Raw genomic sequence first — 13,306 nt, 5'->3', positions numbered from 1 at the left:
AAAAAAATAAATAAAAAAATCAAATTGCAGAATGTAATAGGATTCTTTCACAAATGCTGGCTCATTTTTCCAGTTTGCATCAGTGGCAAACACTAAGTCATGCTACCTTTAAGTCCATTTTCATCTAAATAGAAAAAGAGTAAAGTGTCTTAAAAATAGTAATAGCAGTAAGCAATGAGGCTAATTAATCTTTACAGCGTATTTCCTTAAGATATGGTGGGTTATAGATCATCCAGAGTCTTAAAAAAGACATTTCATTATGTTTTACAATGTTGCTGTGGTAAGTTGCTGGCACAGATAGAAGAACAGTTTGGTATTTTTAGATATTCTGCCCCAAGAACTGTATCTGTAGCTGACAGTGTGTTTATTTTAATTTAACTTAAAGTTTGTATTTATTACGTATCTTAGCTACTATACAGCCACTACTTCTCAGCCCAGATGCAGCTGTTGGATGGCAGCAGTTGATGCCTCCACTGTCTCTTGGCTCCAAGTCTCAACTTTTTTTCCAAACAAGAATCTCAGGAATGAGATAAACTTTGAAGCTGATGTTAAACAACAGGCACTAACACCCTCACTTGTCTCTTGGGGTGAAGGAAGCCACAATAAACCAAGGGCTTGTGCTGGCACCAGGAGTAATGCACCACCAGGTTTTAAGAAGGATGAGGCATCATCCAGGCTTTGCATGGAAGCAAGGATACATACGCACTAACAAACACAGAATTAAAGACAGTATTTTTGATCATACTATCAAGTAAGTTGTAATTGCTCCCAGAATTTTAGATAAATCTTGCTGAAGGTGGGCCATTCTGGGAGGTACCTTAGCAGCTTCCTCATTGCAGAGCTCACAACCTTTGCATCCAACTCTGGGGCAAAGCAAGTGGGCAGAAATCAGGGGGATTCCTGATGTGCTGGAGAAGAGGTGTTGCACAAAAGCAAACCTATCCATGCTGCTTCTGTCCCAATGACCCACATGAGAAAGGCCCAGATTATTCAGCTAGAAGGAGGAGGTCCTGCTCTACATTACAAGGGTATATCCCAACCTTATTTAGACCAGAGCCAAGCAACCCACGGCTATCTCACTGTTGGTGCACAGCCTGGTAGCACCAATTTATTTGGAGCTGGATCCAGAATGATGTTTCATTGCATCGCTGATAGATGTAAAAAAGGGACATGAATTCAGGGGAAAAAATGTCTGAGGAGCATGAGCCACACTTGTAATTCTTTTCTTTTATTTTTTTTTAATATATATATATATCCCTCATGGTTGAGTGCAGAGGAAGGCAGGGGATGGTGAGCTACTTGCTCAGCACCCAGCCAGGAGCAAGGTCTCCCACCACCTGGTACTAACAGGGAGAGGACATCTGCTCTCTTCTTGTTTTAGGTAATCCAGGCCAGGGAATGGGGCAGGAGATGGTTATTCAGCTGTTTTCAGTCTGGGGTTTTCATCAGTGTCAAACACAACAGCATCTCTATCACAGAGACTGCTGCCCACTGTGAACTAGCTCATGTCTGGCACAGGTTCAAATTTTAACTAGAACATCTCTAAAGGCAGAGAGCTGTGGCTGGAGACCAGGGTGATTTAAAAGGCTCCCACCAGACTGCTGATGTATCTGTTCTTCCTTCATAGCTGTTGTTTGGGGTTGTCTTTCCCACACTCCCCTGTGTGTTGCCAGAGTAAAGCACATGTATAATTTATCTATTCCAGACAAGTTATGCTGATGCATAATTTACAATGGCCTGTAATTCTCCTATATAGTGAGACAGAGATAATTATAATGCATTTGCATTCTCTGGGCCATGTCATCAGTGGGTATAAAGCCAGACAAAGCCATCAAGCTTTGTATTGAGACTGGGCTTGGAGGGATGAGGACCTTCGCAGGCTCTGCAGCTCACGAAGCCTTGTGGCTGTGGGTTTGGGAGATGTCTCTTACACTGCTGTCAGCACTCAGCTCTGCAATCCTTTTGGGTGCTCTGGCAGCTGCTAAGATATTTAAGTTGTAGGTACATTTTCCTTGCTGCCTCTTGCCTCCTCCAGCTGCTTGGGTACACCCATGGTTCTCTGAGCTGCTGACACCTCTCTTGCCTTGGCTGATAGGAACCAGGTGTATTTCCCCAATAGCAACACCCTGAATGCCTCCTCTTCACCCATTCCAGAACCCAGACCTGGTCCCCATAGACTCAATGATCTTGGATTTATCTTCAAAATACCACTAAGAAACACTGGGACATTGCCATGGTCCTGCTCCTGAGGAATCATTTATGGCTCCAAAAGCAAGATACTCATGTCTTGTTGAGACTGCTATTTTCTCCTTCAACAAGGAATTCTTCAAGGAGTCAGAGCAGGGGGAAACTGGATTTCTGTAGGAAAATTAGTTTGGTTTCCACAGTCAATAATAAGTCCCTTTCTTGAGGAATTTGGAGAAGCTGGTATTAGTCTATGCAACAAAGCCATGAGACATGAGGGGAGGACCTGTCAGCAGCTTTGCACTACTTGTGTTTCCAAAATCCAAATTCCAGGAGGAGAGGGGGAAGAAACATTAGCATACCCATTAGCTGTGGATGCCTCATGTTTCCCCCATGTTGCTTTTTCATTGCCTGGTTTTCAAGCAGCAGCAGATTGCTAACACTCCCCATCAGCACGCCACCAAAGACTGGCTTTCAAATTTGGCAGCTGTCAACTTGTGCTCTGCAACCACTTTATCCTGCTTTCTGCTGAGGGCTATTTTTGATTTGCATTTTTTGCAGATCCAAGTGTCCCACCTGCATAAGCAGCTGGATTATTGGGCTCTCTTCATAGCCTTTTTTTAACCATGTGAGACAATTGGCAGTGCTGCTGTGTGTAAAGCAGTGTACAGATGCAATCAGGGAGTGGGGACACGAGAGTCACTCTACAGTACAGAAGAAGAATGTTTTCGAAATTGGTGGGTGATTTGGGAGGGATCTCTCATTTCAGGTGTTTATGCCAAGGGATGAAATCCATCTCACTTCAGACAACTTCAAACCTCCTCACCAAGCTGGGCACCAAGAGTCTGGCAAATACATCAGACCTAAAGGTTCCCCTGCCTTTCCTCTGCAAGCAGAGGGAGCTCAGATCCACGTCAAGTGGGGTTCATATAGGTACAGATAAGAAAGCTGGAAGACCTAGATTACTAAAAGACCCCAGTCAAGTTGAAATAGTGCCCACAGGACCAATGGCACCCTGCTTATCCAACAGGACCATCTTGTCCTCTCCCACTTGAAGTCATCCTGCCTTTCATCTGTACATGCACAGTATACCAGTGGAAGCTGGGCACACCACAGCTTCCACTCAGCACATCACACACCCCCATCGTTGGCTTTCTGTCCTGTTTCACGTTGAATCCCAATGATTTGAGTCCCATAGGACCACGGTCACACATACAAAGGTGTCCCCCATGCCAAATCTGCTGGCTCAACAGTAGTGCAGATGCTGCACTGCTTGTGCCAGGAGAAACAGGTTGATGGCTAAAACCACAGAGGTCCTCTTCACGGACAGCTCTGGCCAGAACAGTAATTCTCCTGCACAGCAGCAAAAGTTAGATGAAACTTGTTCCCAACCAAGAAAACTCCCCATGTTTCAGAAATGTCTCCTCTCATGTTAAAACCCCCAATGCATACACATACCCCAACTTCCCAACTTGTAGTTTCAACCTGTGGAAGCTGCCACAGGATTCCAGCACAATTTTAGGTACCTCCTTATTAAACTCTGGGCCCAGCAACCCACAATCCACGTTTTCCCCTGAAGTCCTCCCAAAAGATAGCTGAGCCATACCTCTTTAAGGACCAGCACGCACTTGCCAGGCCCGACAGACTGAGGTAGCTCTGCTATTCTGCCTTTGTTTAAATAAGGACCTGAGAAGCAGCGGTGGTTGATGTAGAGCTGAGGGCAGCAGTATCTCCCATTGATGGTGCCTGCAAGGAGAAAGTGGCGTTGATGTGCATTTACACTTTGGGACAATAAATCAAGGGTCCTTCTTCTTCCTCCATGATGGGGGAAGGAGGAGAAATTAAATGGGGGTCATAAAAAGTTTTCCCTAAGAATGAAGGTAGAGAAGCCTCTGCTACTTGAATTCACTCAACACAGGAAGATTAATTGCTTTTAATGGTAACTAATATGGCTGCACACCCTACTGAATGGAGAATCAGGAAGGGATTTTGTTCATAACAGGACCCGAGGCTCTATCATAACTCACATTGCAGATGAACACGAGCAACTCAATTGCAACATGCTATGGAGGGAACACGTTAGTTGTTTCTGACCAGGCATGTAATCAGCTCAGGGAGAAAATTCAGGTGAAAGGCTCCACCATCCCTGTTCAGCTGCCCTCCAACCCAGTAAGAACTTGGATACTATTCCCCTGAAATGACATGGGTCTAACATGCAGTTTTGTGTATCTGGGCTAATAATCCTGGGCTCCTTTACAACCCATGGAGAGAAGCAGATACTTAAAGACACCATCCAAATGGCTGTCCACAATAGCTCAGATGATCATACCCAAAAAGAGCCCATTTGACTACATTTGATTATGAAAGAGCACTGGGCTGTTGGCTCAGATACTGATATGTGTCCTATAGATATATGAAATAAAGTGAATTAAATCCTGCCTTTCCTGCAGTGTCTCCACAATTATCTGGATGAATATTGTACTCTTGGTGCCTCTCACCATCACTAAATTGGAGGAAAATTTACCTTTAGCAGAAGTAGCAGCCATACCACATAGTCATGATGCTAACACTGGGACACATTAAGTCCTGGTGTAAGCAATTTAATAGATGACAATTAGAAAGCCACATCCATCTCCACCAGAGCTTCTGGCCCTAACATCAGCAGCTGAAATGGGCAAGTTGTATGGGAACCCCAATAAACCCAGCAAGACACAGTGTTCCCACACAGAGGACTGGACCCTCACATATAGTACATCTGAGACACCCTGCACTGCTTTGTAGGTCTGCACCCCCTGAGGATGTGACCCTATTTCCCCACCCGTATGACACATTCACTTCTTTTTTGGGGTTTTCCCCCTCCATAAAGGCAACGGACCCTTGATATCCCACTGGTGTCAAGCAGCCTTACCTGTTGTGTCTGGCTGAGGAACTGGGCAGAGGTCATGAGGTATTTTCTCAACAGGCACTGTGGATGGTAACCTGTTAAAGAGCAATTTGGAGTATTTACTAAGGTTAAATGGGGCAGAACCAGCCTTCAGGCTGGACTGTGACACACACCACCATCTGCCTTGAGTGAGGACTGAAGATGCAACAAACACAGCCCTGCTTCCACTCATTTTATCATAGCCCAGAACCTGCATATTGCAGAAGGTGCCAGACTGACCCCTCCTCCAAAAATGCACCCCAGTCCATGCGCTTTAGCTCTTTGGACTGCAAATATTCACATTCAAGTCCTTTAAATTCTAGTTTCTGGAAACTGGAAGGGTTAGACAGGGAAATGCTTTCCTGGTGCACACCTGTCCTTCCCAGGTATCCCTTACTGGCCTTCAGGCACTGGGTATGGCTGCACAGTCCCAGCTAGCAAAATTTTCTTTTACATAGACTTTCTAATATGTTCACAAATATTCTAGATTTAAAGGAATTCCATTGCAACTATGCTGTAGTATCTGGGTGGCAGTGAGCAAACTCGCTCAGGTGCTGTGTATCATTTCCCCTGGAAGACCTGATGAATTGCCATAAAAATATCACCTTAAAAAACAAAAACTTACTGCTTTTCTGGTTGCACAACTGCAATTCTTCTCTTCCTTCGCACTGCAAAAATGAAGCAAGAATTAGTTTTGTGCTCTTCTGTCCTATAAAATACACCCATAATGCATAAAAAGCCATATAAATGCACTGACTATAACACAATGAAATGGTACTTAATTACTATCGCCATCTTTTCCTGGTATTTTTAAGTAAGTCACTACATCATTAAAATCTGCTTTAAAGATGTAATAATACATTTAATCCTTCCTCTGGAATGCTAATATTGTGTTTTATGGGATCAATATAAAAAAAAATTAAATAAAAACACAAATATTTTTCCATACAGAAACACATATGGATAAGATTACATTTTACAAGCATGATTACCTCCAGCATAATTTATCCCTAGCTATAAATTGCGATAAGTCTGCATAATGTTGCCATAGCAGTATTCTCCCAAATTAGGCCCTGGCTGCCTGATTTTTAACTTAAGCATATTTAACTCTTCAAAAGGGCTGACACATTTTTAAATTTGCCTTTCAGATGTTAATTAATGTAAACAGCAAGGCTAATTTTTCATCTGGTGGCTTGAGATCAGGGTTGAGTAGTTTCTGCAAGGAATGGGAGAACAGCACCAAGCCACTAGGCACTTATGAACTGCCTGCAAATGTGAAGGGCAAGGGAAGAAATCAGTCTTAATATGCACTGGAGGTAAGACAAAACACTGTGGGCTTGATTGCGCCAAGAGAGACACTTTTCCAAGTTAAACACTTGGAAAATCCCTGGACTCATAAGGGCAGTGAAATAGCGGGATAGATACCCTGGGAAGGTGCAGAAGCTCCATGATAAGAGGCCAGTACACATTTCTCAATTTAGGTAAAGCTGTTTTGGAGAGGTTGTGCCAGAATGGCCTCTTTATGTCCCTTCAGGCCTATATTTTATGCTTTTGTGTGTGTGTGTTTTTTTCTTCTTTTTTTTTTTTTTTTTTTTTTTGTAATTTGAGGTCCCGTATCCCTAATTCACTCAGTTGCCTAACTCAACTCAGCTCAGCACAGCAAAACTTGGTTTCGTTCTGACCCTACTGCAAACCCACAAGCCACACTGTGCAATCCCAAACCACATAACGGCCTTTCCCAGTGCTAACCATCCCATTTTTAGAAAGACTGAGCACACAGACAAGTACAAATTATGTAATAGCAGTGCTGCAGCATCTGGTCACTAATTAGATTTATTACTGCTTATTACAGCATGCTTGCAGCCTGGTTACTAGTCCACTAGTCAGGTTGGTAGTTTCAAGAATTAGATTATGGGCTTAATCCAAACTCCCTGATAAAACTGTTGATACGGTATCTGTTCTGCTTGAGGTTTCTATATACTTACAAACAGCTTTGTGTGGTGGAGTTAGGTTATAAGCATTCGCTTCACACCAGCCAACTGGGAAAATGTCCATAGACTCTACATCAACTATATACTCTGGAGAGGGCATCTGTAAACCTATAAACACAAATTTATAATGAAATTTGGACATGAGCTCAGAGCCACTCAAGCATTCATCACAAACCAAGGGAAGCAAATGATGGAACACGTAAAAATAAATCTGCTTCCCTGCATCAAAATCAGGCATCATTTCATCTTCAATTTTGCAAAGACAGCAATGATAAGGCTGTTGCATTTACAGTGAATTGTGATACCGGAGAAAACCCACATTAAGAGCACACTAGGGGTGTGTAGTGAAGCAGCCAAAAGCTGAGGTTGAACACGTATGACTTTCCCCAACAAGACAGTGTGACTGACCCATTGGCTCTCTCGTAGAGTTGCATGAGCAAAGTAGAAGAAGGACAGTTGGGTGCTTACTCTTACTGGTAGGAGCATGTCCATGGGATATAACATAATGGCAGCAAACATGATAGGTCTTTATGCCTCAGTGCTCCCCTGAAGCTTTTCTGTGTAGTTCTGCCCTCGAGCCACTGTTTTTGAAGGTGGGAGATGGCCACTCATCTGCCTAGAGGTACTAGGAATTCTCCTAATGCTCCTTACAGCACATGAAACTTGAGCTGATCACCCAACAAGGCAACATAAAAGCCCTACATGGGATAGATGCACTAAGATCTCTGACATAGCACTGGCTCCAAATTCTCATGGGAAATTTCCACCTAAAGCCAATCTCTTCCAGCTTGGTTATTACGTCTCCTTCAGAAGACACTTGCCTGTCTTGGTTTATTTGGGTCTCACTCAAAGCCCACTGTCTTTGAGGTCTTTCAGAAACAACTCCGGGCCCTGAGTAAAGACACCATTTAACAACTCCAATTCAACTCCATCTGTGCTCGTACAGCCTCATCAGCAAGTTCCTGCCCCTCTGCCATTTCCACACTAGGACCAGCACCAGCATGAGGCAATCTACTAATAAAAGAGACCAAAAGATTAGCAGCTTCCCCTGCAGCATCCTCACTTCTGCATCTGTTACAGCATCTTTGCCTCCTGCTTAGTGCAGCAGTGTTTGGCTGTGCTCAGCTAGATGACTACGGGGAGCTTCCCACTAATGAATGTTCATCAAGAGCTTGCAGTGTAATTGAAACAGTAATTGAACTTTGTGATGGGAATGGCATCAAGACTGAGCTGCAGCACTTGGATTGGTCTTGTCTCTAGCAATAAACTTGCTGTGCTTTTGAGAGTGTGAGGTTGTACTGAAAACCAAAGTAAGCAGGAAATTGGTGCTAGTGTTTAGAATGCTGGAGGAAACATTAAAAATAAAAATTAAAAATAAAAATTAAAAAAAAAAAAAAAAGCAGTCACGTTGTCTGCATAGATTCATTGATGTCTTCGTGGTATTCTTCTGAGCCCTGCATCATGCTCATGCATCGTACCTTGAAGATCTGGTCTCCTTCACCAGCATACAGGGAAGGGAAGAAGAAAAGAGCAAGCCATACAATGCAGGATGCAGCCTGGCATTCCCTGGACAACCATTTACCTCCACAAGGAAATACCAAATGGTCACAGCTCAGCTTGAACCTGACAGAAGATGCACTTTCCAGTATGTAAAACATTTTCACCTAATGCCACAAACCCAGCCAAGGATCAGATGTGAGAACTGCTGAAGTCAGAGGTGAGACATTCACAAGGTGAGCAAGCAATGGATCAAACCATAAATAGAGCAAGAGATCAGCACACTGAAATTTCAACAGATCTAGGAAAATCTACTGTTTTAATGACTGTAACTGTCCTATTGTGTTATTCTGACTCAATAAACAAATGATATGTACCTTCCTGCTCACAAACAATAAACGTGGCATGAAAACTGTTTTTACCAGCTGCAGCTGCCCTGATGAGCAAGAAAGAACCATAACGTCTGTTCTGCTGCAACACCACTATTCTTCTTGTAAGACATAATCACAGCTATTCTGGCCTTGCTTGCACTGCTTCTTCCCTTTGGCAATCAATAATCCTGCCTTCCACTTCCGACATCTCACTGCTTCATTTGGACTCACTCGTGTAAATGGAAACCAGCTTGTTTGGAACTCATTAGTTTCATCTGCTGCATTTTACGCTGCCATCTTGCTAGACCAAGAAATGTCCGTGAGACTTGAGAGATTAAATGGAAAAGTAGAGAGCAGGGAGACTGGAAATAGGGTGAGGAAAATTTCCATCTCCCATTATAAATCTTATAGGATGGGCAGAATAGCGCAGCAACTCTGGAAAACTGTCAGAGGGAAAATTATGGAACACCTCTCTGGAGAAGTGATTAACAGGAGAGTTTTCCTTAAATTCCTAGTCTGTGCAGAGAGGGTACATTATTACTTGTATAAATTCACACCAGAAAGTTTCAGCCTTAAAATCTAAAATGAACCCGTAAAAATTAACAATGCAGATGATGAGTAATAAAGTAGCAGCAAGTGATGGGATGTGCACAGCCTCGGATCAGCCCTGTACTTCTTTCCGTCCACAGGGGAACTATACTGCTGCTCATTAAATGCTTGCCCTGAAGTTTACAGAGTTTTGCTACTGTACAAAGCATGATTTATTAAGCAACGTTCCCTCATGTCTAACTCGACGCTGCTTAACTACTGCGTCCTGTTTTATGGCTGCAGTTTGGGCTGTCAAACAGCGAAACTGGGAGGGCAACAATGAAAGCTTCAGACGCGCCCATGATAAATGGTGGGACCCGAGGTCTTCAGCGATGGGCTCCCATGGCAGTTGGGAGTCTTGCTGCTACCAGAATATAAATAATCAGTTAGAAACAATAGTGTATTAATGGAGTTGAAAAAAAACCAACATGCCATAGTCCAAGCCACATTTATTTTACAACTCTGCAAGCAGTGTTCTGCATTGTGTTGTTTTTTTTAATGCCTAGTTTTAACCTAACAGTATGCATACTGCAGTCACGAATTTCAACAGCAGCAAAGCCTTTTTATTTTTGCAGCCTTTTGCATCTTTTCCTTTTACTACAGATCATTCTATTCCTGGTATTGAGATATAAAACAAGTGTAAAGCATTTATATATAAGAACTCAAAAGGCAAGGAGATACACACAGGATTTTTATGACAAGTTGTAAAAAAAACTTCCTTTAAGAAATTAAAAGAGTAAAAAGGCAGAGAGAAAGTAACAAGGGAAGGGAGCAATACATGTGGCTTTCTCTCTGCCTTTATTCAGGGCCTTGGAGGACTGGTTGATTTAAAGACCCAAGAAACAGCGTTCCTTGTTCACTGTAATGGGCAGTTTAGTGAACATAGTCCCTTTGAAAGTATTACAGATTAAGAAAAAAAAAAGATTCTGAAAGATTCCCAGACCCCATCAAATCCATATAGAAGAGTGAAGGCACCTCCCAATATAAGAAGGGCATTTGTGAAAATGGGCCAGATTCTTTGACCACATGGGTGTAAATTCAACAATGGTATTAGTGAAAAGTGAATTTCAAGCAACCACTAATTCCAGTTCTTTCGTAAAAATATCTACAAGTGTCCAGAACAGGCTGCAGATGGGCTTTAGCTACCATGAGTCTGAAGGCAATTGGTTTTTACAGATGAAAAAAACAAAACCTGCCATTGCATGATGCTCTACCAAAAGCAGATGTACACAGTTGTACCTGCTCTATACACTGGAGACAAACACAGAGGGGCCAAAGCTACATGCTGGGGATAGAGAAGGAAGAAGATCTCCCCAGATTTTAGCCAGCCCAAGCTGCAGGGCTTAGCAGCAAAGACAAAACAAGCACGAAGGAGTTTGCCTGCCAAGCTTTAGATCAGACGGAATCTCTCTTTAGGCAGCAATTGAGTTATAAATCTCTGAGAAAGGGATTTATCGCAGAGGCACTGGGAGAACCTTGTCTACCATATAATGCTATTTCTGTAGAGCTAAATGCCACAGAACATCTGCCTTTGTTACATTTCAGAACAAGCTGCTAGCACAGATGAGGTACTTTGGGTTACATGTCAACGTTATTACTAACTTTAAGGGCTTTGATCTGAGACCTTTCCTCTTGTACAAACTGCACTGCACATTGTCAGGCGCTGAAATACTTCTTGGGTTATTACAATCAATGCACCATGGTGCTGAAGGGAAAAGTAGCTCCCCTGCACCAGGGGATGATGAAGCTGTTAGCGTCAGTCTGGCTTTCAGTGTTCTCCCAGCCCCAGAAAACTGAGAGCTGAATATCTTGCAGAGGAGAGAAGGTGACTTTTGTGCAGAACATGCATGAGACTTCATATCCCATGGGATCTCTGCAGAAACCCCTTGCCCTGACCCCTGTAGGTCTGTCCTTTCCTGATTATCACATGCCTGAGTATGGTTTGTACCCCATTAACATTTTCCTAGCTGTTCTACCCTGGAAGAGCCAAAAACACTTGCAATTATCTCTGAGAACAAGGCTCCATACTGCTTTCACAGAAACAATCCTGACAACTGTGTGGCTTTAATGCATTTCATCAGGATTACTGAGCCAGCATCCTGCCCCCATGGGCCATCACAGGAGAAATGGGCAACTCCTTTCCTTGCTCCCAACTCCCACTACAGGGCTCCCATTGAGCTTGCAGGTGTCACTGGCTTTAGCAAATGAAAGATGCTCTGTTTCCGTTTGATTTTGGTCTCTGCAGGGAAACTGTGTCTGTAACTGAGCAAAAACTTAATTTTTCCCCATCCCTTCCTCTTCTTTGGAGCCTGGGATACCAACAGCATGCACTACTCCTTTGGCTGCAGATAAGACCATGCCTTGCTTTCCTTTGAGATCACTGAGGAAAACAAAGTCACTGTGTTTCCTGGGCTTGTATGTAGCAAGTGTTTAAAAGAATGCTGCTCTTTCATCAGCCCCATCTCTCACAGATGCATTGAAACACCTAGTGGCATCTATCAGCTATGCATAAACAGAGCTACACAGTTTCTACCTATCAATACGTGGCAGCAAGCAAAGGAGTGAAGGCATTTTATCGTCACCCCTTCATCATGACAGCTTAACCAAATGCACTTTATTTTCCAAATGGGAGGGTTACAGCAAACCATTCCATTTTGACTTTGTCGGGGCTGGCAGCACAAGGCAGACATGAGCATGTCTTCCCCATGCACTTATCCAGCAGCAGGAGCACGGATCATACAGAGCTTGGTGATGGGCAGGACTCCGGGCCACCTGATGTGCCTTTGATATTTTCGTGGCTCCCCAGAAGAAAGCAAAGAAACATATGGCATTTGTAGTTGATGCTGACCCAATTACCATTGATTTCAGAGAGAAAATGAAGCTCTTATATTGACTGTAGATGAAGTTAGCAGCCTCTAACGATAGTGTGTTAGTTTGATGGGTAAAAATTAAAATATGTTGTGACAAGGACACCACAGCTTTATGGTTTATCACAGTGCTCATCAAAACACTTAAATAACCATGGTTTTTTGCTGTCCTCTCAGTGATTTTACAAATAATGCTGTTTTTAAAGCAATAATAAGAAGAAACCCTCTGCTGTTCTAAATTACCCTAATTTCAGACGTCCTTGCTCAGATGAATTGAGGTAAAAGAATTTCCAAGAGTAAAACCACCTCAAAAATGAGCTCATCTATACCTCACTAAAGAAAAGGTAAAAATGGAGGGTTTGATACCAGATTATGCCCTACTACTTTTTCAGCATTCTCCTAATACTGCTTGTAAGGTCATTGTATTCTCCACAGGCTGACAGCTTTCTAAACCCTTTATTATAGTTACTGCCCACAAAAGCTCTCTTAGGTCAATGAAAGAAGTGAGACAATCACAGAGTGGAAGGATGTGAGCAGGCAATGGCCACAGTGAGGAACAGCACATGTTACAGTATGGATCTAGATGGAGAAAAAGCAGTGAAAAGAACAGAAAAGAAGGAAGAAAGGAGCTTGCAGGAGGACAGGCAATCCCACAAGAGCACGTTGGAAATATCAGTGGAAGTCTCAGCCATATCAACAAGGCAGACATCCCATCCATTCCTAGGTCAGAGATTTATCATGATGGCAGTGAGATTTATACAGTCAACAGAGATCACTGATAAAGTCCCTGTGGCTGGGAGGGTGGAAGGTCTTGTAGCTCCCTCCTGGAGAGAGCAGGGGAAGACAATTCTCAAAAACTTATATTACTGGTTAAAGTGTATAAAA

General features: G+C 43.0%; 1 protein-coding gene across 5 annotated transcripts in view; it reads right to left on the bottom strand.

Annotated features, from left to right (window-relative positions):
• Positions 1-13,306, bottom strand: part of SFMBT2 (Scm like with four mbt domains 2) — a 180,711-nt gene that overhangs the window by 88,710 nt on the left and 78,695 nt on the right. For all 5 annotated transcript variants that reach the window (XR_014319395.1, XR_014319396.1, XR_014319397.1 and 2 more), the window contains exons 12-15: positions 7,093-7,206; positions 5,733-5,775; positions 5,093-5,163; positions 3,791-3,930 (exon numbers count right to left, since the gene is read on the bottom strand). Coding sequence is in view for 2 of the 5 variants with exons in the window: in XM_082783944.1 (XP_082640070.1) it covers positions 3,791-3,930; positions 5,093-5,163; positions 5,733-5,775; positions 7,093-7,206 (368 nt within the window). In the remaining 3 variants the exon portion in view is untranslated. The remainder of the gene's footprint in view (positions 1-3,790; positions 3,931-5,092; positions 5,164-5,732; positions 5,776-7,092; positions 7,207-13,306) is intronic.

Source organism: Aythya marila (genome assembly GCF_965140915.1).
Source record: "Aythya marila genome assembly, chromosome: 1".
Lineage (NCBI taxonomy): Eukaryota > Metazoa > Chordata > Aves > Anseriformes > Anatidae > Aythya > Aythya marila.
Note: the sequence above shows the minus strand (reverse complement) of the source record. Positions and strands in the feature narration are given on the sequence as shown.